Source organism: Ochlerotatus camptorhynchus, unplaced genomic scaffold, assembly GCF_037179485.1.
Source record: "Ochlerotatus camptorhynchus isolate MF236.1 unplaced genomic scaffold, CSIRO-AGI_Acam_v1.1 ptg000193l, whole genome shotgun sequence".
Classification (NCBI taxonomy): Eukaryota; Metazoa; Arthropoda; class Insecta; order Diptera; family Culicidae; genus Ochlerotatus; species Ochlerotatus camptorhynchus.
Genome location: NW_027040683.1, coordinates 8,503,739 through 8,531,011, shown reverse-complemented (window position 1 = coordinate 8,531,011; position 27,273 = coordinate 8,503,739). Strand labels below are relative to the sequence as shown.

The window sequence follows — 27,273 nt, the reverse complement described above, 5'->3', positions numbered from 1 at the left end:
CGTACCCAGCACTTCCGCTTGTCGCCATCAACAACGTAGACCCTTTGCTTCACCAAACCACTTGGTACGCTGATTGATGGAAGGAACGTATTCTTTAATCCACCTCTTCCACATCTCATCAGCTATCTCCTGCGATCGCTGATAGGAGTCTCGCAGGGCTACAGCTGAATTGACGGGAGCTACGTTGTACCTTGGTTCGTTCGGAGCGACTCCACGGAGGAAGTGGTTGGGGCTCAACGCTTCGAAATGATCTGATACATGCGCCACGTACGTAAGTGGACGGCTATTGATGATGTCCTCCGCTTCGGCTATCGCAGTCACCAAGATTTCATCTGTCAGTCGCTTCCCATCGTTTATCGCCTCCAATACTTGCTTCGTGGAACGGATTAATCTCTCCCAGACTCCGCCCATGTGGGGCGAAGCCGGAGGATTGAAGTTCCACTTCATTCGAGCTGATGTTACCTCCGCTGCGCAATCTACGTTGATGCTGCGTACATTTTCCATTAACTCCTTACTTGCTCCTTTAAAATTTGTGCCATTGTCCGAGAACACTTCTAATGGCGGACCTCGATAGGAGGTGAAGCGTTTGATTGCCATCAAACACGATTGCGTGGTCAGGGAGTGTGCTACTTCGAGGTGAACCGCTCTGACTACTAGGCACGTGAACAAAACGATCCATCTCTTTTCACTGCGGCGGCCTGTTGTAACTGTTATTGGGCCGAAGTAATCGACCCCCACGAAGCAGAACGGCGGCACATACGGAGTTACTCTCTGTACTGGTAGCGCGGCCATCCGAGGACATCGTGGGCGGCTCTTGGCAACCCTGCACTGTATGCAAGCTTTCCCCACCATAGCGACCACACTACCCACCTGTGGGATGACGAATCGTTGTCTCAGCTCGTTCTTCACCGTCTCCCTATATCCGTGGCCGAATTGCTCGTGATAATGCTGAACGATTTTCCAGGTAACAGCATGGTCCTTGGGCAGTATTATCGGGAACCTCAAGTCAAACGGTAGGAATTCAGCTGATCCCGTTCGACCTTCCATACGCAGGAGACCGTTCTCATCGATTAGCGGCGTCAACTTATAGATGAAGCTGGATTTCTCGATTTTCAACCACGTCCCGGCCGGAAGCTGCAAGTTCTTCATCAAGATCCTCAGTTCACTACTGAACGCATCTGCTTGTGCCATCCGCATCAACGAAATTTCCGCTTGCTCATACTCCTTCTGATTCAGTGGCGTCCGCAACGTCGGATAATCGATCGGGAGAATGATTTGCGCTTGCATTTCCGTTGGTTTCAGCGTTTCGAGCGGCGATCCCTTCAGCTTTCTTCGACAGTTCGACAGAAACCTAAATACGCAAGCCATCGTCCTTACCAGCACCGTCCACTTCGAAATTCTGTTGACGTCGATTACGGGAGTAGGAAGGTTAACATCGTGAACAAGCAGGTACGCTCTCAACTCTTCTTCTGTATCTGGACCTGGCAACTTCTGCTTCGGCCAGTCTGCTTCCGGAAGATATAGAAACTCTGGCCCGGTGAACCAACTGCTGGTTGAACTTATTTCAGGGTCTTTCGTCCACTTAGTCAGCTGGTCCGCGACGTTCATCCTCGTTGGAACCCAGTGCCACTCCGACAGGTTTGTATGAGTTAGTATTTCACCAATACGAAGACCTACGAACTCTTTGTACTTACGCTGATCTGACCTGATCCACGATAGCACAGTGGTAGAGTCCGTCCAAAAAAATTGTTGCTTGATTTCCAACGAATGGCCATCTCGCACCGCAGAAGCCAGCCTGGTCCCCAGCACTGCCGCCTGCAACTCAAGCCTTGGAACTGATAGCGGCTTCAACGGAGCCACCTTCACCCGACTAGTCACCAGTACACATCTGATCGTTCCGCCCACCAAAGCTCGAAAATAGGCCGCACACCCGTAAGCACCTTTGCTAGCATCGGACACTACGTGCAGCTGTAGATCCTCGATCTGATCCATTCTAGCGTCTCCAAAGTAGCTCCGGGGAATCCTGATTGCCTCGATCATCGGCAAAACTTTCGTCCAGCGAATCCACTTTTGGAATGATTCATCGTCAATTTCTTCATCCCAGTCGCAGCCAGTCCTCCACAAATCTTGTACCAACATGCGACCGAAAACGGTGAATGGAGAGAGCAAACCTTGAGGATCAAACATAGCCATGACACAACTCAACACAATCCTTTTGGTTGGTCGTTCAACCCCTTGTAGAACCAGTTGGTACTCCTCTCGTCCATCGGTAGAAAACAGGAAAACGTCCTCTTCTGGGTCCCATATGATTCCCAGAACTCGCTCGGTATGCGTGGTTTTGTCCCGGCTGAAATGGACAGCAGGATTCGACTTCTGTTCGGCCATCGCTTCCAGAAACTGCTTGGAGTTGGAAACCCAATTCCTGATATGGAAACCTCCTCGGGAATGAATGAATTTCACCTGGTTCGCCAACTCTACCGCTTCGTCAACGAAATCGACGCTATCGTAATAATCGTCCACGTAATGTTTCTCGATCACTGCAGACGAAGCTCGTGGAAAATCGTTCGCAAACTCGGCAGCATTCAAGTTTTTTATGAACTGCGCCGAACATGGGGAGCAGGTGGCCCCAAACGTAGCTACGTCCATGACGTACACTGTTGGTACATCAGTCGGATTCGATCGGAACAGGAACCTCAGAGCTTGCTTATCTGCCGCCCTCATCAGCATCTGGTGGTGCATTTCTTGTATATCACCACCGAATGCAATTCTGCGTTCACGAAACTTATTAATCACCGTCGGCAGAGACTGCAGCATGTCTGGTCCTTTGAGCAGCTCAGTGTTAAGCGAAACTCCGCCTGCCGTGGCTGCGGCGTCCCAAACCAAACGTACTTTACCCGGCTTCCGAGGGTTGAGCACCACGTTCAAGGGAAGGTACCACACCTCATTTTTCTGCCATCCAGCTAGCTCCTCCTCTGTAGCTTTGTGCGCGTAGCCCTTCGTCACGTACTCCGCTATCTGTTGGTGGACATTTTGCTTCAGATCTGGACTTTTTTCCAGTTTCCTCTCCAGTGCCTGTAACCGCCGGGCCGCCATCGGGTAACTGTCCGGGAACCTTCTTTCGTCTTTACGCCACAGCAAGCCCGTCTCGAATCTGTCGCCGATCCGCACTGTCGTTGCTTGGAGAATCTCACGGGCGCGTATGTTTTCAGCTGACTCTGGAACTGAGAAGCAAGAAGTACCGGTGTCCTCCAACAAGTACTGTGTCCGCAACATCTCATAAAGATCCTCGTTCCGAATTGATTCGACGGAATGAACGTTCATGTAACTTTCTGCAGTAGCAGCCGCAGCAGGATTTCCTGGTCCGTAGATGGTCCACCCAAGTTTTGACCGTACAGCGATCGGCTGGCCAGGCTCACCCACTCGAGTTTCTAGTGGAGCGAATACGTGTAGGTTGTCCAAACCGATTATGATACGAGGCTCCTCCGCAGCGTAACTTACTACTGGCAAATCCGTCAGGTGAGAGTAGCGATCCGCGATCTCCTCGAACTGCATGGATTGACACGGCAGCTTCAACTCAGCCACCGTACGTGCGTTCTTCAACGATAGTATCTCGCGAGATCCTCTAGCCGACAGTTTGAGTTTTACCTTTTTCGATTGATTCTCGTAGCGCTTCACGTTGCCCGTCCACGTAACCACCAGTGGTTCGCAAACCCCCTCCACGTTCAGCTCGTTAATAACAAATTCCTCCACCAGCGTAGTGGATGACCCTTCGTCCAAAAAGGCCAGAACATCCATTGCATATTTCCGGAAATATAGAGTAATCGGTACCATACGGAAGATGATGGCACGACTCAACCGTCCGTGGGCGTGGCACTCGACATTTAGCAGTTGTACGACTCCTTCCGCTCGATGAAGCAGAGGATGGTGTCCACCTTGACATCCGGCAACGTTGCAGCGGATTTTAAAGGTGCATCGACTTTTGCCGTGGTTATTAAGGCATAGCGCGCAGAGTTTGTTTTGCTCCACCGTCTTCAGTCGATCCGTGATGCTGAGCTTCTTGAAATCATCACAGAATCGTAACTTGTGATCTGTCCGCTTGCAAACCCAACACGGCTTGATTCCTTTTGCCTCCTTCGGAATTTCAGGCTTGTTCGGAGCAGAACCGTGGACATGAATGAATTCTTTTTTCTTCGGTTTTCCTTTTACGGGACAAGTGGCTTCGTTCAGACCGAGAGCAGAAAACTCGACAATTTCCGACACATCGGAAAGAATATCATTCGTGAAGTCGGTGAATATTCGCAGTGGAGTCCCTCTTTTCTCCCGTTTATATCAAGGGGGGGAGGTGGCTGTCAAATACGAACAATCGTCGCCTACCTCGCATGCCTCGCATAACTGGTTCCAAACGTAAACAAGCCATAAGAAACCTACAGCGATTGTTTACGTTTGGAGCCAGTTTCATAAAAGAATGATCAGTAGGCTGATTTGACAGCACATCCCCCCCCAGGTTTATATCGGACCCAGTCCAATTTGTAGTTGGGCGGAAGTTTGTCGACCAACTCGTTCACCAACATCGGATTGCTGAGATGATCTGACAAGTGGGCCGCCTCGAGGTGGTCACAAAGGTGTTTAACCGTGATCCCAAACTGGATGAATGATTCCAAGCGGTCGGCTTTCGGGGGTTGAGCATTGCGCACCTTCATCAGCAACGTTTTAAGCAGCTTTTCAGGTTTCCCAAAAAGACGTCGGAGGTCATCGATAACATCGGGAACGGATTCCGGAAGAATAAGTCGGCTCCTCACCGCTTGGAGTGCGCTTCCTTGCAGACTGTCCTGCAACCGCTTCAGGTTATCCAAATTTGAGTAACCACACGCCGACGTGGTATACTCGTAGCTGCTGATAAAAATAGGCCACAACTCCGGTTCACCCTTGAAAATTGGCAGGTTTTTGGAGAGAGCTTGTCGAGCAGCTATCTGTTCTTTGGACAACTTAACGTTGGCATGAACGTGCCGCTGTGACGTCTTTTGCTGCTGAATCGTCGGCAGCTGTTTTGTCAACGACGGCTGTTGCTTTTCCGTAAACTGCTGCAGCTTTTTTGTCGACGGCTGCCGCTTTTTACCAGTTAGTAGGCGAGAAAGAAATTCGTGTTCCTCTCGGGATATCTGGAACTCATCATCTTCATCCTCTGATTCCTCATCACCTTCCTTATATTCATCCTCGCCTTCTTCTACATCTTCATCCTCGCCTTCCTCCGATCCATCATCCTCATCTTCGTCCGATCCTGCTTCTTCTTCCAGCGTAACTGCTTTATTTTTCGATGAACCTGCAACTGGCTCAACTAGCTTCGTTGTGGTCAGCGGAGAGTTCTTTCCTCCTGTCTGCTTTTTAAGCCAGAACTTCACCTTTTTCTCAAAGGACGTTTCATTTTCCTCCTTCGCAATGTTACCGCCAACTTTTTCTCGACCAGCAACCGGCTCAGCGACAGTCATTTTCGCTTCTACAAACTCCTCGTACATCTTCTTGCGCCGATCTTGAAAAGATGCTTTCTCGGCCAACTCTTTCTCCAGCATTTCGTGCTCTTCCTGCAACTGGCGCTCCTTCAGCTCTCGGTCTTGTTGCAGTTGTTTCTCACGGAATGCCTTCTCCATTTGACGCCGTTTCTCCTGTAGAGCCCTCGTCATTTCCAGTCGCTTCTCACGCAAGATCATTTCGTCTTCCAAGGCCTTTTCCTAAGTGCGTTTTTCGTCTTCCAACTTTTTCAGCGAATCTTCCAGGTTTTCTCCGCTTTCCGAAACGGATCCGACGGAAGATCCACCATCGCTCCTTGATTTTTGCCCAATCGTCTTTTTGGCTTCGGCTTTGCTGGTTTTTCGGGTTTTCGGAACCTGCAGAGCATTATTGCATTTGATGCAGCGCCAATCCTGCTCTTTCACCTCGTCCGTAACGCCAGCACACGAGTAATGGGCCCACAGTTCGCACTTATCGCACTGCACCATGTCGCAGATCTTGTTGGGAGCATTGCACATCAGACAATCTCTCTTCTCGGGATCCATCTCTTGAGGATTAAATTCTTTGATTTTGTTGGGATTTATCCCGAAACAATTCCTTGGATCAAACGTTTTGTTTGTGTGCTGATCAAAGCTAAAAATGTATATATTTAAATATAAAGATCTTTTCAACAAATTAGGTATAATTACTTACAATTTAGTTTCTTAATCGGCAAAATCTCTTCTTCGTGCGGATGGGCACCCTATTAATGCACTTGTATCAAGTTGAATTTTCTAATTAAATGTAGTTTGTAAGATATTATTTATAAATTAGTTTAAGATTCAACAAGATATCGATATTTTTAAACATTTAAGGGTCTTTTATGAGAGTTAACGAGATTTTTAAACTCACTTTCTGCTATGTTCGTATAGTCCAACAGCCTCGATTCCCTCGTATAGGTCAGGTCATGAACTCACCTAATTCATAAATATTTATCCTATTTTAATTAGAATCTACTAACGATTCAATTTGTACTTACTAGATTAGCAATAATTTCAATAATATTTAAGATTTAAACAAAGCACTTTTCTCAATTAAGGTAGAATTAATGAAATTTGCTTTATAAATTCGGCCACCACGTTGTAACGATTGTGAAATGATTGTTCCTTTTTTTTGTTTTGCTTTCTATCTTCTGTCTTCTTGTCAGTGCACCGTCTGTCGTGTTGTTGTAAAGAACGAACTACTCCAGTTGATCACTCTGCGGCAGGGACTGCGTTGCGTGCCCTGCGGTTTAAGCCGCAACAGAGGTCTTAGAGCGACCGTGTTTGCTTACTTAGTAGAAGATCGTGGGTTAGAACCAATGAATCCAAACAGATAAAGCAGCAGTGCCGGTGATGTAGTGGTAATCGTGATTGCCTCTCACCCCAGCAGGCCTGGGTTTAATCCCAGTTGGCGCCACCGAGATGTTCTGAGGCATAACATCTCTGATCATACCACCTTGATTTCCTTAACTGGTGTATTTTACCCCAGGGACCCTATGTCCTCAACCATGTATATTGCAACAAAACAGGTGTTGGGAGCAACACCACTGGGCTTACCGATTGCCCCTGGAGAAAAGTGCAATCGAGAGAGTGATGGACCGATTTGACCAGGGGACTGGCAATCCCATATCAATCATATACGTTTGACAGTAGGCAACATCACGGGCCTCATTTAAATACGGCCCGCCTAACATATACATGGTGGAAAGGGATGGAAAATCGTGTTATAAGCAGAAAGACAAGAGCAGATGATAGCATCAAGAACATGGCCGCCAGTCAGGCCCCTGGATTTGACTCATACAGATAGGGAAAAATAAAAATTAGGACTGTCAGTCGTCGAGATCAAGTTCGTCATCAAAATTGCAAGTCACGCGATCAGTTCAATTCGAAGGTTTTATTAAAATTAACAAATCAGAATTATCTAATAAAAACTATTTGTAGCTTTGACCTGCTCAACATGAGTTTGATACTAAGATTGTTTTACGTGATCCGAACATTATCAAAGAGATGCGATTCGGAAAACCTCCAACGATGGATGCTTCGTCGAACAGAGATTGTTTGCTGTGGGGATGGGATGGGGCTGACGAAAACTATAAGGTATCGTCTTTCGTGTTCCAGATGATTCCGAGAACTCGATCAGTACCAGCAGCTTTATCTTTCAAATGGACGGTATGGACATTGTCTTCTTCATCAATTTCTTGAACGAATGCTTCCGAATTGCTCACCCAATTCCGAATATGGAATCCTCCTCTCGAGTGCACATATGTAACTTCCTTGGCCAGCTTCACTACTTCTGACGGAGTGTCTGCGCTATCGTAGTAACCATCTACGTAATGACGGTTTGTTATAGCGTTGAAAGCATTCGGAAATTGTCCGGAAAACTCCTCCGCGTTTAAGTTCTTTATAAACTGAGCGGAGCACGGCGAGTAAGTTGATCCAAATGTCACAACATCCATTACATAAACCTGCGGCTCAGAGCCTGTTTGTCTTCCTTCCGTATCCTTGATTGATGGTACATTTCTTTCACGTCACCACCAAATCCAATACGGCGCTCTCGGATAAGACTGAGTCTGTCAGGACCCTTGAGCAACTCCGAGTTGAGCGAAACACCTTGGACTCTCGCTGCAGCGTCCCACACGAGGCATACCTTGAGCTTGTAGGCAGGTACCATACTGTGGTTGGATCGGATTTGGCCAGCTCCTCTTGCGTAGCTATGTGCGCATAGTTCTTCATTTGGTATTCTTTAATTTTGCGCCTTACATCCTCCTGCAGCTGAGGATCCTTTGTCAACTTTCGCTCTAAACCTATCTATCGTCGTTTCGCCATTACGTAGCTGTCAGGAAAGCTTCTTGCATCACGTCGCCAGAGAAAACCTGTCTCAAACTGGTCACCGACACGAGTTGTAGTCGTTCGTAGGATTTCTCGCACCCAACGATCTTCGTTGGATTCTGGAACACCGGAGGCCGGCCGGGACACCCATTTCTTCGAGACTGTACTGCGCACGAATTATATCATGCAGTTATGTGAGTCTACGCTGAATCCGCAACCCCCAATGCATTGTCAGTGTATTATTGGGATCAGCCAACCTAGGCCACATGAATATTACTTAGTACACTTGGGTCACTTCCGCCTGAATGTTGAAACGACCACTCCGGCCTTCACAGAGCACTGACTGACCATACTATTCAGAGTGAGCAACGATATTAGAAAAATAAATTTTTTGATACGTTTAAAAATGACTTACGTTGAAGTGCCCTATAACACCACCTCGCGTGTGCTACCGGTTCGTTCCTAGACCGAAATAATTTCCACTCTTCGGAGCTACAAATTCTGTGTGCCGCGTAACGACTCATCTGCAGAAGACAATCCCCGGACCAGCCCTTGAAACGCAGTATTAAATTGAAGTGTATGTTAACATTAAAATAAATAGGGGAAATGGATGTAATGTATTAAGGCCGACATTACATTTAGGCTCATTCATAAATTCAGCAAAAGCGACCAAAAATATCCATTGGTACCGTCCCAATGACGCGTTCAACTAGATAAAATTGATAAATAGCAGATTTTTAGCGATGGGCCCAATCTTAGATCCATAGGCCAACATTAGAGCCATTTCCCGTACATATTATTAAGCTTAAATTATTCATTCTTCCGGGACCAGCCTATTCCACTTAAACAAATTAACTCTAAACAGCACAGTGTTTAATCTATGTGAAAAACGTAGCTTCAGCTCTGGAATACCCTCCTGCTCCGTTACAAAATGTGTTCCAGATCAAAAAACCCATCCACAGTTCCTAGAATTTCCTAGTAATAGAACAGCGGCCAATGTCAAGTACCTACCAGAAATAACATCGAACGTGATGTCAGCTTGTCGTGATACTTAGGTTAATTTTTTGCTCCACGACGGCAGCTACTGCTACCACACCAGCCATTCCAACATCCATCAGCATAAAAAGAGCAGTTCCGTTTATCAGTTTCGATCGTTGCAACAAGCAAATGAAAACATTTGAACTGTCAAAATACCGGGTTGCCAAACATACAAATTTTCACAAACAAAGTCAGTCCGATGACCAGCACTCTCGGCACAGTGCGGCACACTTGAGGTACACTGAGAAAAATGTTGGCGCAAAATAAGTGTGTATAGTGACCACCCCTTGCACCAAATGAAGATGCGTAAAAACTCAGAGCTCTCCGATTTGCATAAGGCTTTGCATAATTGTTTGATATGGGCAATCATTTACATTTTAGCAAAAAGTCGGCCATTTTCATCTTATTTTTTTTTTCAAAACAACTTCATTGAAATGATTCGATACATTGTAGCTCGAAAACGTCACTTCTGATCGAAGACAAAGCTGTTTTGAAAAGTAAAGTATTTTTTGGGAAAAATTTCGATTGAACGTGACCTTTCTGAGTAATGATTTGTTGAAATATTTCGAATGCACCATTTTGACCGAATTTTAACAAAAATGGGAATGGTTGACCATAACAAACAATTATGCAAAGTTTGACGCAAATTCGAGAAGACCGAGCCAGAAACGCTCTTTAGTTTAATGTATTCAAAATCTTCTCGAAACGCATGTATTATTGCTTTAAAGGACATGAACGTAGCCAGAGTGAGGCAGGCAATTCATTTGTAAGTTCAACTTCCGTGAAAATTGGTTAAGCTCGAATATGGCAACTAATTCTCCTAATATCTGAGTTGCCACGGAAAATAAAAAATAATACTGTTTTACAAATCATAAGCTTGACATTTTGTTCCAGGAAAAAAAATTAAGATTTCGATCTCAGGTTATTTGAAGATTGTAGACCACGAAAGATCTTCTAGCTTTGGATAATTTTCAATTATCTCGGGCAAAGATGTTTTTTATTATTTTTGTATTTTTGATTTTATGTTAAGATTTTGGCCAATGAAATATTCTCCGGAGATGAACCAGCGTCCAGCTAAAATTCTTCTCAAACCAATGAAATGTTTTTGAGATCCTGGAAGAGTTAATTCAGTGATAATTCCAAGCAATATCTGATATGAATTTTATGTTAATTCTAAAAACGATTCCTATGTAATTGTTAAGATCACCCTTTGTAAAGTCTAAGGAGAATTGCACGTTAACATGAAGTATAATTACAACATAGCTCTGAGGGGTTGTGTGGAGAATTCAAATTGAGTTTTGAAGAAAAATTGTAGTGAATTCCGAGTATAGTTCTAAAGAAACAATCATAAGAAATACAGGGATATGTTAGAAGCAGGAAAATCTGAGCAGGACTCAAAAGAAATTATGACGAATGTTTCAAAGGAATGCACAAGATATGTTGGGGATAATTTTATGCGAATTAAAGAGGAAAACTTCAAAGGAATTTCTGAGAGCATTCCAAATCCTACCTAGAGTATTTAGACAATGTTGAAGAGAATTAATTAATATACAATGGAGTCTGTTTATATTCTTTATAATCGAAATTGGTGTGTGTATAGCAGACTGATGCAAAATTTGACATTTTCGCTCCACAGTGCTCAAGCGGTTCCAAATCGGGTCTAGATTAGCCTCCCAAGGTTTGAACTGATTTGGTAAGAAACTGACTCAGATATAACTTTGTGGAATATTGTTTTTCAGCCAAGCATCAAATTAATTAGTTATTAATTTTTTAAGAGATTGATAATCTTATGGCGTGATCAAGCAACTGCTTTTTTTTTTCCTTTGGTTTGTTTTTTCCGTCGATCTTGTTTTCCGTGCTGAGCACCAATGCTACCGACGTGCCAGGAAGGCAGCTCCCACACCTGGACCCTACCTATCGACCCATCAACTCATGAACCGGGGACCAACGGCTTTACTTCCCATCCGAAGGAAGGCGTGATCAGAGATGTTATGCCTCAGAACATCCCGGCGGCGCCGACTGGGATTGAACCCAGGCCTGCTGGGGTGAGAGGTAATCACGCTTACCACTACACCACCGGCGCCGTTTAAGCAACTGTTTTGTGAGCAACACTGTATTATGCAGCGTGACATAGTAGCCATGATGTTTTGGCTCTATTCTACGCGCCAGAAACACCAATGTTGCCTGCTGAGCAGTTGATTGAGCATAATCATAAGACAATAGTGACTTGATTCATTAATAACTTGTGAAAATTTACTACAAGGACAGCTATCTATTTTTATAGCAGAGTAATAGGGTTAATTATTAGATAGACATGAATACAAAATTTGGTTTTCCCATAGTAATTTCCATATAAACTTCAAATGGTTTGTGACAAGTCAGTTTCTTACCAAATGACTTCAAATTTTGGAAGGCTAATCAGGAACCAAATTGGAACCATTTGAACACTGTGGAGCAAAAATTTCAAAATATGCATCAGTCTAGTGTAGTAGACTGCCAATGAATGTATGGGAAAAATTGACCATCAAATTTCGCTAACAAACCGTATACAAAATGTTTATTGCCTCGAAAAATGACCCTATGCAAAATTTGAGCTCAATCGGACATGATTTAGGGGTGGCGCAAACGCGTCAAAGTTTGGGTACATGAAATTTCGGAAATCAAAAAAATTTTTTGATGCCAAATGTTTTAAAAATGCATGAAACGTCGATGTGATCTCGAATTTTTTTTTTTCAAAAATCGACTTTCTAGGACTTAGAATTTTTTCATGAGTTCTATATGGAAGTCGACTTGATGAGTCGGCTTCTAAAACTGTTCACAATTGTCTCCAACCTGCTTATATATCAAATTAAACCACCATTAAGGATCTAACACGAAATAATTCACTAGGGTGGTCCAATTATTCTTCATTAGGGTGGTCCAAAAATCAAAATAGGTATGTAAAAACCATTAATTTTTACCAAACGCATGTATCTGAAAATATCATCATGTTGTGTTTTGGAATTTTTAAGAATCCAAACTTCAAAACATTTGATGATATTACTTTTTAGTACCGGAGACCACGTAAAATAGAAGCATAGACAGACATAAATCGTAGAATAATTCCGAAAATTGTACAGGACAACCGTTAGTGCTGTTTACTTTACAGTACAATCTGACGAAAGTGCAATGACTTTTAAACATATCCACCTAATACGGGACAACCCTTCATATGTGTTTCTTTTAAATTCCTACCCTATAGAGGTGCCAAAAAAGTACCCGCATAAAGCATATTGTTTATCTGGCTTCCTTTTGGGTATTAATTAGAAAACACACACTAGGGGCTGTTCATAAACTACGTAGACAGTTTAGGAGGGGGGGGGTAACAATTATTCGCGGCCCATACAAATTTCAAAACATTTGTATGGACAATTGTCTACGCAGGGGGAGGGGGGGGGGTCAAGAATCCCAAAAAACTGTCTACGTAGTTTATGAACAGGCCCCTAACAGTGTTCTCCTACAGGCAAGCAACGGTCTCAAGTACTTATTTCTACGTAAACTTTTCTACCTTGGCTTTTTCTACCTATGCTTTAGTATAAAAAGGATGCGATCTGAGGATGTATGATCAATCAGTAGTGCGTTTGAAGAAGACAACAAGCAGAGAACTGATAGAGAATAGTACGACAGTTTGTTAAAAATGGTTGACATTTGGCTAGTTGGAGAATATCTGCCGTCGTTCGGCCATTCTGTTAACTTGCCGCTAGCCTAAGGCTAAAAATCTCTTTAATAAAGCTTAAAAAAAAGTGTTAACTTGCCGACGTATAGTGAAGTTTTTCGTAAATATTTGTTTCATTCGCGTGCTGAAAAAAAAAAGTTGTAAGCTTAGTGCCTTCCTAACAATAAAGGAATTAAAGGATGCTTGGAAGAAAAAAAACTTAACACATTTGGTAAATGACATAAGCATAAAGAAAAAAACTGTTGCTATTTTTAAATACCTGGAAAGCCTTATTAAAATGCAAACTTAGAACGGCTAAGAAAGACGTCGAAAAAAGGAACACATTTCATGGATCATTGCGGAGTTTGTTTGATATCGGGAAGAATTTTAAGGCAAAAACCCGTGAAGAAAAGCAGGCGATGCAATATTTGCAAAAACAGCGGAAACAAGCTCATCTTGAAGAAAAAACTGAGGTTCTACCGACCAATGAAACCATTTCGTGTAGCGATTTTGAGGAAGAAGGGTCAAGCCAAAGACCGGATCAAATTTGTAGTGCAACCTCAATTGAAATATCATCACAAAACGACAACCAGGCTGGGTCAGTGTACTCGCCTAGTACATCCGAAAGAGCTTCTCCAAAAACAGGTACGTTGTGATTTTCTGCTAATGTTTTTTTTTCTTTTAGATTATACACCTATTACCATCCATATTAATATATTTTGAACGTTCTAGGTTCTCCAAAACCAGCTTTGACACGTAATCGCAACTGATACGAGTTGTTACAGTTGAGGTAGCTGCTGCTTTGGACCGCTGTAAATTGAGTGATCGAAATGCTGTGTTTCTAATATCATCGATCGCTAAAGCTTTAGGGCACGATGTTTCATCATTATTGTTGAACAAGGAATCTGTCAGAATCGCCAGAGCAGGAATTCGCTTACAAATGCAACATGATTTAAAAGCGTCGTTTAAACCAGATATAAATTTAACAGTACATTGGGATTCTAAGCTGCTACCTAACATATTACCATCCAAAGCTCTAATAAAAACCGAGCCCTTGGCCATAGTTGTATCAGGTGAAGGCTTTAGCAAATTATTGGCTGTTCCACCCATCGAAAACTCTACGGGGGCACAACAAGCAGAATCGGTGTACAATGCAGTCGTCAAATGGGGGCTTGCGGTATGATCTTAAATCTTGTATGTTCACCTCAGAATTCTGACTATTTTATCGTTTGTTTTCAGAATTATGTTTACATCTTTTGATACTACTGCATCAAACACCGGTAGAAAAAAAGGTGGGTGTCAGTACCTGGACAAATTGTTTAAGAGGCAGCTTATAGGCCTCCCTTGTAGACACCACATACATGAACTGCTACTTGGCAAAGCTTTTAAAATTCTGAAATTTGAAACGTCAAAGTCTCCAAATGTTGAGATTTTTAAGAAATTCCAATCAAAATGGCACATTTTGGAAAAGACTTCATACCACTCAGGTATGGATGATGATTTTTTTGAAAATAGCTATTTCGGAAATAGAAAGATTGGCGTTATTGGAGTTTTATGAAAAAAAAAATAATTAGAGAGCAACACCACCGTGGTGATTACCGAGAGGTTCTACAACTTGCCATTTTATATTTAAGTGGAAAAATCGATGAAAAAATACAAATAAGAGCTTCTGGTGCGTTCCATAATGCAAGATGCATGGCCAAAATGTTTATTATTCGGCATGAATTTCCCGAGTAGCACACTTTCATCACAATAAGTTACAGCAACTTGTTTATGACTGAAATAAGTCGTATACAAGTTTCTACAATTGATTTGTGACAAGCGTGCTACTAGGGTTGCTTTACCAGATAAAACTAAAAATCAACTAGCTCGATTTTGTGTGTTCATTGTAAAAATTTATTTGAAAAGTTGGTTTCTTTCTCCGTGTGATGCGATGGCACCCAACAACGATCTGACCCTGTTAAAAATATTGAAGGAATATTAAACTGTTGATGAAGACGTTGTGAAAACAGTACATAAAGGAATTTTAACTCACTTGGAATATTTGGACAACAGCCTTATCGGACTATGTCTGTTCGACGAAAATGTAGACCTCCCGGTTAAGAAAAAGGTCATCGAAGCCTTACTTCTATCAGGTAAATGCTTTAATTGATACATTTGCATTTAATTTTGTAATGATTTTTTTTTTACAGATACTCATAAAAACATTACAGCCAGATCCATTGTTGAATCCAACGATATTTCAACGATTGGCCTACACTCGTTTGTACAAGGCAGCAGTGGTATTGAAAACTTATTCAAAGCTCTCCAAATTCCGAAGTCGTTGCTGAATGTCGATATGGAGCAGTGAAGTAGTTCCATCGAGTTTAAAAATGCCAAAAGACGGGTTCAATGTTTGGAAGTAGTTAATGATAATGCAGAGCGTGGTATAGCATTGATTAAAACATACCATTCAAAACTATCAACGGATGAAGATCAAAAGCAGTGCATTTTACAATTAGTTGAAGATCATCGAAAAAATTATAAGAGTACCAGGAAATCTGATTTGGTGTAGCTAATAAGGAAATATATGGCAAAGTATAAAACAAGTATTTTTTCATCTTTTCAGGCGAATGTTCCTCTTGTGCAAAACTCATGATTCCCAAAAAAAAAAAGATTAACGCAATCCAAGATATTTTTACAATTGATTTTAGGAATTTCTGATGAAAAGTTGTGGTTTTTCATATATTTTTGAATTTTTGGACCACCCTAATGAAGAATAATTGGACCACCCTAGTGAATTATTCCGTATTAGATCCTAAATGGTGGTTTAATTCGATATATAAGCAGGTTGGAGACAATTGTGAACAGTTTTAGAAGCCGACTCATCAATCTTCTATATTCCATATAGAACTTATGAAAAAAAATTCTAAGTCCCAGAAAGTCGATTTAAGAAAAAAAGAATTTCAAAAAAACTCCTAATCTCGACGTTTTTGCATTTTTAAGACATTTGACATAAAAAATTTTTTTTTTTTTTGATTTACGAATTTTCATGAGGGAGATTTTCGAGAGTGAAAAAAGTCAAACTTTGACGCGTTTGCGCCACCCCTAAATCATGTCTGATTGAGCTCAAATTTTGCATAGGGTAATTTTTCGCGGCAATAAACATTTTGTATATGGTTTGTTAACGAAATTAAAAATTACCATTTTCGCTGGCAGTCTAGTGTATAGTTATGTTGGAGTATTCCACATTTTTGTAGATTTTATATATTAACCGGACCAGATTTCCCTGAAACTGACCTGGGAACGCTCCTCCCAGATAATAGCGTACCTTTACTGACTAGCGATCCAACGATGTTCCATGTCATTTTTTAAACACTTAAATATCAGGTTTGGAACCAGAATAGTAAATCAGATATCATTTATCTAGAATAGGAAAAAGTACTACCACAGCTTATGATTCTCTCCATATGTATCGGTAGATAAACTTGCAATTCCAACCTACCTAGTCCAATACACTCCGACACCGAACAACAGAGGCCATAACTCATTTGACCATAATTTTATAGATTTCCTATTACCGGCAGTATGCAACATTTACCGCCTCGGGCACACACACAAACACACATACATTCGGAATAAGTATCTGGCAATAAACCTCCCGGCCACCGGGTCCCGGACGATTGCGGCCGTTATTGGTGGCATAAAGTTTTGTTCCCTCACCTTCCGGTGAGGATGGCAGGAGTTCTTTGACCAGTTCCGACGATCAACCCAAAGAAAATAAAGCACGATTTATGTGCAAGGAAAGGTGAAACCCCAGCTATGGCCCTGTGTCACCGTACGTTTCCGTTGCCCTTCAACTGCTGCTGCAGCAATAGGTCGTGAAGATAATGAACACCATTTCCAAGGCAGTTGCAACCCATCCAACCGGCGAATGGCAAAAGTCAAAGAACTAGAGTCATAAATAAGCTTTATTTCTCATTCACACAAACACATAGCCCAACCTAAGCAAACGCAGAAGTTGGATTATTTACGATTTCTTGCCCGAAAAATTCCCACAACCCAGTAGTCCATGTTGCAAAATGACCCATCGGAAACAGCCGGCTGAGAAGCTCTCGGACGAGCAGATCGAGGAGCTACGGGATGCCTTCTCCCTGTTCGATAGAAACGGAACCGGCAGCATAACCAGTTCGGAGCTGAGAACGGTGCTGCGATCCCTCGGGAAAAGCGTTTCCGACGCGGAGGTGAAGGTGCTGCTCAAGGACCTCAACGTCGACCACGAGGGAAGGATTCAGTTTTCGAACTTTGTCGCGATGATGACGGTTCGGATGCGGCAGTTGACCAGGGAGGACGAACTGAAGGAAGCCTTTCGCATTTTCGATCGCAATGGAAATGGACTGATTTCGGCTGACGAGCTACGAGCGGCGCTGGAGTCGTTTGGAGAGAAGATGTCCGAGGAGGAACTCGATGAACTGCTCCGGGAGGCGGACATCAACTGTGACGGACAAATTGACTACGAAGAGTTTGTAAAGATGATCACCCAGAAATAAAGACAGGCCTGCGTAGGCAAAGTTTTCCAATTACCGGTTTAATTATTGGAATGTGTTTCCTGCGCGTGCGAGCGGGGAGTAGGACTCCGTGTGACACCAACTGTAGTTAAAAGAACAAAATACAATTTCTGCCATTTACAGCTACACCGGCTGACTGCATCCGGCTGTCGTTGTTCTAATTTTCTGGTAAAGTTCTAGCATCCCGAGGAAACTCAGTAGGATCAAACATTAATTAAATCGATAACTTGCCAGCTCGGCGTTGTTTGCTGTGTGACTTGGAAAGCACAATTCTTCCGCTGCTGCCGAGCAGAAACTGGGCAACAATTAATATTTATAACTTTTCAAGGTTTTCCACTCCGGGTTTCCAGTTGGGTGTGATTCTGTCTGCCGCTGTAGCGGTTCGGTGGTGTGTGAGTGTGCAGAGCAAAACAAGTCATAAATTCATTATAATTTCATGCCAAAGATGCTGCGCCAGCTTTCGACTACGACGATGATGAACTCGAACGGAGCTTTGTTCTAAAGAAGAGTAAGTTGAAATATGATGCTTCCGGATGATATTGTGAAATGGGACCGGGAGTGGGAAATTTGCTGTTTTATATTGGAAAAGTTTACTCCAACAAATGAGATCCATCAACTCGGAACGGTTTTCTGAAATGAATGATCAAATTTAATTTATATACTCACTGCCAAGTGGGGATAAATACTGCTGTCTGATCAGATCCATTGAGGCGTGATGAACTTACCTGCAAAATAAAAACAGTAAATTAAATCAATTAAAATTCTCGATTTTACGACTGATTAATAAAATGGTATGGTATGATGTGGCTGGCGGGAATCTGAAACATGTGGAGAAACATTGATCTGATAGAACTCCAACGAACGATTAAATGTTGCCAATTGATTCAATGTACAATCCGAACATATTTGCATGCAATGTTTGGTCGACAGATTAACACGAACTTGGAGCATGTATTTCGATGTTCAATCGATGCATATATATATATCGACTGATTCACTTTTTAACAATGAATAAAATCATCCAGCTAACAGCATCAGTTTCAGAACATATTAACTTATGTTGATTTGGATAAATGTGATATAGTTATTTTCGGTAATACAGTGCCTGCCTGTTTTTGGAGTAACACGATTTTTGACTTCTTTGCTATGCAGAAAATGCATCCAATGCTTTATTTCATTGCACAGAAAGTACTACGGTAATGACTCGCATCAGACTTTTATCTTTCAATAATTTCACATATCCGTAATTCATCTTCAACATGGATGTTTAGGGTTTACTTTGGTACAGTAAGATCGCTTGAAAAGCGCATGGATTTCGTAGAAGAAATGATTTTCAAAAAGGAGGCTGACAAAATCGGGTCATCACTGTATTACAAATTTGAGGCATCATTTATCCTGAATTCGCTTTTCGCGTGCGGAACACCTTTGAAGCATCGGTATTCCAGATACACTCTCGAATAAAGAGGATACCAGTGTAAAAGTTAATCATGGTGAGTGATCTGCTTGAGAGAAATATGAGTGTCGATACGACACGCAAACATTCCTAGTTCTTCGTAAGATGAGTACTCCTCTTCGTTCTTCGCATACTTTTATCTCCATGAAGATGCAAAGTGCTTGGTCATTATTCATCGCGGATGGGACATAATAATCCGCAGCGATGAACCTAGGAGACGTAAGGCGTCCACGTACCAAAATGCGGTATCAATCAATAGCTCCTCAAGGATGCATTATGGAAGTTTTTAGTCTTTAGAAAAGTTGATTGGAGTTGATCTGAGCCTTAATTTTGTGACATCATATTAGTAATAAATTCTGTCACTAGGGCAGCGCTGCTAATAACTTTTTAATAAAGCATTAATGGTGTCTTCGGCATGGCTTTAAAGAATACAATTTTAAGGAACTCTTCTGAATAAACTAGTTTTGCAAGTCCTACAGATTTCGAGATTATGAGCATTTCTATTTTTTTAAATTAAAATGACAATGGGTAATTTTTTACCGAATATCACCTATATGTTCTTTGACTATATGTTTTAGTATTACTTCTACGTGAAGTCAACGATTTACATAGTTGAAGATGCTAATTTCAAATAACAGACTGTAGTGGTAATTTTTATACGATAGATGGAGTAGATGAAAGCATAGAGTTGATAGTTCCGTTAGAGTACGGCAGTGTGAAGATTGCATATAGATATTAGAATAGCGAGCTAGAACAACTTTTAAGGAAGGTACAAATCGGTTTTTTCATCTCTCTTTACCAAACTCCCCCTTTGGAGAGGGATGGTGAGGGGTGTCCCCCACCCGCCACCACTGGAAAAAAGAGATGAAAACCGATCCGCTCAAGTACCAACTGTGTGTTTGAAACAGTTCTACCGATTTTTTACCGCACTACGGTTGTTATTTGAAGGAAAGCATCCAGTCGTAGGTTTGGAAATTGCGATTTCTGTGAGCTTCTAGTCAATACCAAAAGCAGTCGCATCTCTCTTCGATTGCGAAGCTTTGCTTTTCATTCTGTAGGTGGCTGTTCTCCTTCGTTCTTTGCTGAGGAAAAGAAGAAACGGATGAGATCTGAACCAGTAGGGTATATGGAGCATTAGACTGATGCACAATTTGAAATTTTCGCTGCACAGTGCTCAAACGGTTCCAAATTGGGCCCTAATTAGTCTCCCAAAATTTAAACTACTTTAGTGACTTGGCACAAACCATTTGAAGTTTATATGGGAATTACTATGGAGAAACCATAATTTCGGTTCATATCCATCTCAAAATTCACCAGTTCACTCTACTCAGAAAACGATAGCTGAGCTTGTTGAAAATTTTCTCAGTTACAACTTTGTTCAAGACCTCTTTTTGATCAAATGTAAGGAACAAACATTATTAATGATTCAAGTCATTGATGTCTTAAAGCTATGTCCATTTAGAATCCGGAATAGTAAAATCATCTGTATCTCGGTAACGGATTGACGTACAAATAAGGTCAATACATCAAAACAAAGGTAATTTACTGTATGTTGGAGATAGGAATAAGATTTTGTAAATATCAATCCAATTAGTTAAGTGTTGAATTACCATTCCAAATGATACGGACTGTTATGGAATTGCGAGCAGAGAGAGGGAGAGAATTTTGTATTACGATACCGACCGATAGATAGCCGATGGTCACTACCACAGTAGGAGCAAATTTATGTAAATAGTTCAGTTATAAAATACACGTTGAAGGAAACAGTACCTACGTCGTCTGTTTCTCTGGTCGGTCGATGACAAATGATTCGGTTTGGGCAGAATTCGTCTCGGTGCTAGTGATCTACTAGCGAAGAAAGTCCTTCTAGTGCGGCAAGACGTCTATCGTCAACATTGATCCTTAAGTACTAAGTTATTCATAAGATGATCTTCTCTTCATATGTTTGTTTAGCTATATCGTCTATATCGTCTCCCAGTTTGATGATAGTGAAGATGAAGAACATTACCACAGTGGTGGCTTACATTCGGACAACATCAGCATTGAAAGAATTAGGCAATACCTTTCGGACAAATTGGGTTTCTACACTACTGATAACTATGACGACAAGGATGGTGCTCCCAGGAAGAGGGTACTGGATACGGTGGACATAGACGGGGTCATCAAGCACTGGAAGAACGGTGGCTTCAAAAAGATTGTAGATAGATAGTGGAAGCTCACGGAACGTTCTTTACCAATCATTGTTTGCAGTGCAGAACAGAGTATTCTTTGGAGTTTGCTAAAGAAAAGCTTTTTCTGACGAAATACCGACCTGTTCATGCAACGGGGTTATCAAACCGGACATTGTATTCTTCGGAGAAGGCCTTCCGGAACGGTTCCACGTTCTACCGCATAAAGACTTCATCGACTGTGATCTGCTGATCATCATGGGCACATCCCTGACAGTACAGCCATTTGCATCGTTAGTCGAATATGTGAACGATGATTGCGTTCGGCTGCTGATAAACCGAGACAAGGTCGGTAACGGAGGATTTGGATTTTTACGTTCGATGATGTTTGGTGAAGGGCTGTGCTTCGATTTGCCCGGTAACCGAAGGGACGTCGCGTGGACCGGTGATTGCGATGATGGGTGCTTCTTTCTCGCTGACAAGTCAGGAATGGGGGATGAGCTGCGAGAAATGATCAAACGGGAACACGCCAAGTTGGACGCAGATCAACACAAGCATTTCCTTTTAATGGAATCGAACGTAGCTACGACGTCTTCTCCGCAGTAAATTCACGACAGTGAGGAAGCCATGATACACGAAGCTCATCCAGCTACAGACGCGTCTATACCAGACTTGGTTCCAGTGGATCTACATCATGACGAAATGAAGGATCATGTCGCGGGCAAACCGGAGGTGGCGAGTGAAGCCAAGAACGATTGAACGGGTACAAACGAATCGTTAACCAATCTTGTAAAGTGCAAGAGAAAACATTTTGTAAAAGGGAAAAGTATAAGGAAGATAAGTAATTTTAACCACTAAGTTACAAAATACACGTTGAAGGAAATAGTACCTACGTCGTCTGTTTCTCTGGTCGGTCGATGACAATTTTTTCTTGTGATCAGTGATTCGGTTTGGGCAGAATTCGTCTCGGTGCTAGTGATCTACTAGCGAAGAAAGTCCTTCTAGTGCGGCAAGACGTCTATCGTCAACACTGTACTTTATGGAAAAAATATCAATACAAATCATTTATCTTCGATTCTAATGAAAATTCGCACTTTCTTCTTTATTCCTCCCATCAAACGCTGCACACCTCCGGAGTCAACTTCCTTGGCACATTTGTTCCACATTTTGGTCATCTGAATCGCGTCCCGAGCCGGTTTTTCCACTTTTCTTAAGCTTCCGCTTCATTATTGCCCAAAATCTCTCGATGGGCCGGAACTGCGGGCAGTTGGGTGGATTTATGTTTTTATCGATGAAATCTACGTTATAATCGCGGTACCACTGGATGACTTCCCGGCTGTAGTGGCAACTCGCTAAATCTGGCCAAAACTTCACGGGACCTTTATGGGCTTTAATGAAAGGTAGTACGCGGTTTTTGAGGCATTCCTCCTTGTACAGCTTCGAGTCCATCGTCTTATTCGTCACGAACACTTTGGTCTTTGCTCCGCAGCTGCATATTCCTTACCAAATAATCAGTTTTTTTTTGGCAAATTTGTCCATAAAAGCAAACTCAAACTTCGCAGAAACATCTCCTCGGGCCGTCGCCATGTAGAATTTTTGGCCCGGAAGCTGTCTGAAATCCATTTTGACGTATGTTTTATCGTCGATGAGCAGGCATCCTTGGTACTTCGTCAAAACCTGCTGGTAAAATTTCCGAGCTCGAGTTTAGGTGACGAAACTTTGCTTTAACGTTCTGTTTGGTTGCTTGCTGGCTCGACAAGAACGATATCCTGCTCGCAAACGAATTCTTCGAACGGTACTGCGAGCAGCAGCGTATTTTTGTGCGATTTCATTATCTGATAGTGCAGGGTTTGCCCTGACGGTTCTCAACACCTTCTGGTTCAGCTTGCGGTCATATGTTCCACTACGACGTTTACCTTGAGGTACTCGATCCACGCTCTTTCGCTCCCTGAAACGTTTGAGCACATCATATACGATTGATTTGGCAATTTTCAAAGTTTTTGCGATTTTTATTGCGGACCACGTTGGATTAGCTTCCAACTAGAATAATTTTTGACTCACTGCACGAAACACCGTGAAATTTATACCACAGAAAGTGGGCGCCTAGGTAAACAAACCGCTGTGAAATAATCCGTGCCGCTGCAACACAATAAATGATTCCGGATTCTAACTGGACAGAACTTTATGATTATGCTCAATCAACTGTTCAGCAGGCAACATTGGTGTTTATGGCGCGTAGAATAAAGTACAAAAATCATGGCTACTATGACACACTGCAGAATACAGTGTTGCTCACAATACAGTTGCTTAATCTTGCCATAAGATTATCAATCTCTTAATTAATTAATAACTATTTAATTTGACGTTTGGCTGAAAAACGATTTTAGGCAAAGTTGCAGCTGATAAAAATTCCCATAAGAAAAGCAATAGAATTTGTTAACAGTACAATATGTAAAAAAGCTAGAAGACAATAAACAAAACGTTTGGTTTTCGCATAGTAATTCATAAACTTCAAATGGTTTGTGCCAAGTCAGTTTCTTATCAAATGAGTTTAAACTTTCGGAGGCTAATCAGGACCCAATTTGAAACCGTTTGAACACTGTGGAGCGAAAATTTCAAATTTTGCATCAGTATAATGGAGCATGCACACTTACTTATTTTTACCGAATTCAGTTAATTTTTTGACGAGATTAGAACAGCTGAGCGCTCGGCTATCGTTTCGGTAATTTCAACAGATACTGAGCACTCGGTAGTCAAGATAGCTGTCAAATATAACCGAATAGACTGCATTAGCAACTCAGAACTTTTTTGAAAAACTGTCAGCAGAGATATATAAATGCTGTGGGTCTATAGCTGAGTGGCCCAGTAGTTTTTTTTTTTACGAGGTTCGGTAATTATGAAATGTTTTGTATTCCATAAATTACTGAAAATCAGCTTATTTCAAAAATTTTTGACCTCCATCTAACTTAGCTGACTTCATGTTTATGATTAAAGTTAACAATACACTATTTATCTACACATTACCGGTTCAACTAGCATGATAACAGCGAAAAAATTGCGGTAGGTGGATGTTACTACCCACTGCACTATTCGGGGGATTCCTGTAGGGGGTTAGAAGAAAAGGGGTGTAAGTGACTTTGATCGATTCTCTTCATCGATTTTCATCGGAGTTGAGTGCAGAATATGGACACTGGAGACTACGGGATGGCCCATCGAAAGATCCGGAACATGCCTAAAAGTGCTCAATTCATGAAATTGATCCTAGAGCTCCACGATTTTTTAGAAAGCACTCATAGACATCTTATCACAATCAAATCGGAGTTTTGATCAGACAATTTATACTGGGGACCACGTGATGGTCCATTAAAAGATCCGGAAGATCCTTAAAAGTGATTAGTTCGTGAAACCGATCCTAGAGCTCCACTTTTTTTTTCAATACCACTCATAAATTAATAATAATAATAACTAATTAAAACGATGTTTTCAAATGGTTTATTGATTAAATTTTGATGTGATGAATTAAATTTTTTTTTTTTTTTCCTTTGATTTGTTTTCCGTCGATCTTGTTTTCCGTGCTGAGCACCAATGCTACCGACGCCAGGGAGGCAGCCCCCACACCTGGACCCTACCTATCGACTCATCAACTCATGAACCGGGGACCAACGGCTTTACTTCCCTTCCGAAGGAAGGCGTGATCAGAGATGTTATGCCTCAGAACATCCCGGTGGCGCCGACTGAGGAGTAATCACGTTTACCACTACACCACCGGCGCCGCTGAATTAAAAATATAAACATTGAAACTAGTGCCTCGATAACTTGTAACTCCAAAGAAAGATCTCCAAGAAGTCAAGGGAAATAAGTCCATGAAATCCAAGGAATAATATTCAAAAATTCCGTTAAAAGTGTCTAGAAGTTATTAAATACTTAAATAGCACCTATAATAAATAAAAAAAAATATGTCTATGAGTAGCTTTAAAAAACCACAGAGTGCTTAGATCAGTTTTCTTGAACTATCCACTTTAACGGATGTTCCGTGGTCCATTTCCAGTCACAACTCCGAGTTCATTCGGATGAGTTGTCTATTATTTTCCAGAGGAGCGTTCATGGTCTCCAGGGTCTATTTTCTTGGATCAATTCCATGAATTGACCTCTTTTACGAATGTTTCAGATCTTTCGGAGGACCATCCACTGCATAATGGTCAAAAAGCCATATTTAGGATGAGAAAAATGTTTGCGCCCAAACCGTCAGTTTTAGGTATATAGTGTCTTCGGGAAAGTTTCTTCATATTGTTTGGCCGATCTTTTTATGTTAGTAAATTTAGGATGGTCCACAAAATTGGAGATTTGAAAATACAATTTTTTTTTAATTACAGGGTGCGTGACGAATTTTTGCAGTAAATTTCAAATAGTAATTTCTCATGCTTGTGCATCATGATTTAGATATATTTGGCAGCACTGGATAGCTTATACTGTTCGGTGTAAGATTTAAACAAACAATGTTGAGTAAACGTAAAGATGTCGAAACAAGAGAGCAATCTGTCAGCCGTTGTCGCTTTGTTGCGCGCCGGAGTATGCATGAAAGAAATAATTCGGTCGGTAAATGTGTCTGAAAGAACAGTGTATAATATTAAAAAAGGCTTGGGAAAGTGATAAGACGGAGCACCTGCTCATACTGCTAATAAAGCACAGAAATGGCTTACGGAAAATATTTCGTAAATTTGGGAGGAAGAAATTTGGCCCCCAAGCAGTCCTGATATCAATCCGTTGGATTATTTTGTATAGGGCGTCGTCCAACGGGATACCAATAGAACCCCGCACACCACACTTAAGTCGCTAAAAGCTAAAATCAAGGCAGTGATGACATCTATGGATCGAAACATTTTAAAACGTGCATACTGCAGTTTCCGGAAGCGTTTAACTACAGTCGTCGAAAGGGAAGGCAATTTTTTTGAATAAATTTACTTACAACTTCCATATGTTGCGAAAGAAAATAAATCGCACAAAATTCATTGCTAGAATAACTAACTGGTGCAGGGGGAACGACACTCATTTGGATGTATTTTTTCAGTCTAGTAATTACTTGGGATTTTCGGGGAAAAACATAATTGATGGGATTTTTTTTAGTGTGTCGTGATGACGAAAATAGAGCAGGGATAGAAAAAATAGATGGGAATAGATCAAGCAATTGATGTGATGTGAGGGGTGTTAAAAAATTTCAGAGGGATGCGAGTCTGAACGCGAAGAGGATAGGTGTAAAAAGAAGAAAAATTTGCTGCAATGAAGCGTCCATGAATTACGTAACGCTTATAGGGGGAGAGGGTGTCACCTATATCGTTACGAATTATGCATAGGGGAGGAGTAGTAAAGCTTTGCGTTACGTAACAAAAAGAACATTTTGTTTTTTTTTTCGTTTCTTGATGTACAGTTTGAAAATACAGGTCTTTTTGACGTTTTTGGTACAACAACGAAAGCTGTCATCACTAAATCTTGCTTTGCAAAATGGATCTGTTTTAATTTTATAAATTGTGATTTTTGCTACAAAACGAAATCAAAAATTAATTAAATGAAAAGGCGGGGGGGGGGGTTTATAGAGCGTTACGTAATAAATATAGAGGGGTCATTTTCAGTGTAAAGTTTTGTTCCAAACGGGGGGGGGGAATATTCATTTTTAGCTAAACGGAATTAATGGACACCGCCCAACTATAATAACCAAAGCTCACAGCTCAAGTGCAGAAAATGGTTCCGCACCGAATAGGTCGAAACTGCAAACTAGGAGGAACGGGTGATGGCGATGGATTACAAGGTTCCGGTTAATATTCCCAGCTGCATTTGGACGGGAATTTGATTCGCAATATTCTCGCACAGAAATACATCAGCCGGTGGGTGTCTTACTTCACCATTAACCCTTGACCAGCATCAGAGACGAGTAAAACTTGGGCCGAGTGGAAAAAATGACCTGAATTCCTTTTGCACCTGCTTGTCGTAGGGGGTTTCATTGGTAAGGCTTTTCCCGGGGCTA

At 41.7% G+C, this 27,273-nt stretch overlaps 3 protein-coding genes and 1 pseudogene across 3 annotated transcripts in view; 2 read left to right on the top strand and 2 right to left on the bottom strand.

The window, feature by feature from the left end:
- The window catches only part of LOC135702540 (uncharacterized), a 733,060-nt gene that overhangs the window by 472,242 nt on the left and 233,545 nt on the right, over positions 1–27,273 (bottom strand). The gene's annotated exons all lie outside the window — the stretch shown is intronic.
- LOC135702600 (uncharacterized) lies at positions 28–3,273 on the bottom strand. The gene has a single exon (XM_065223648.1). The coding sequence runs from the start codon at positions 3,271–3,273 to the stop codon at positions 28–30; it is 3,246 nt and encodes a 1,081-aa protein (XP_065079720.1).
- LOC135702445 (calmodulin-like) lies at positions 17,148–17,641 on the top strand. Its single transcript, XM_065223480.1, has one exon. The coding sequence runs from the start codon at positions 17,148–17,150 to the stop codon at positions 17,613–17,615; it is 468 nt and encodes a 155-aa protein (XP_065079552.1). The 3' UTR covers positions 17,616–17,641.
- Positions 18,422–22,045, top strand: LOC135702599 (NAD-dependent protein deacetylase Sirt2-like; annotated as a pseudogene).

Bases quoted from the DNA above. Each gene is read 5' to 3' on its own strand.
- LOC135702445 (XM_065223480.1), top strand. From the start codon at position 17,148: ATGACCCATCGGAAACAGCCGGCTGAGAAGCTCTCGGACGAGCAGATC.
- LOC135702600 (XM_065223648.1), bottom strand. From the start codon at position 3,273: ATGTTGCGGACACAGTACTTGTTGGAGGACACCGGTACTTCTTGCTTC.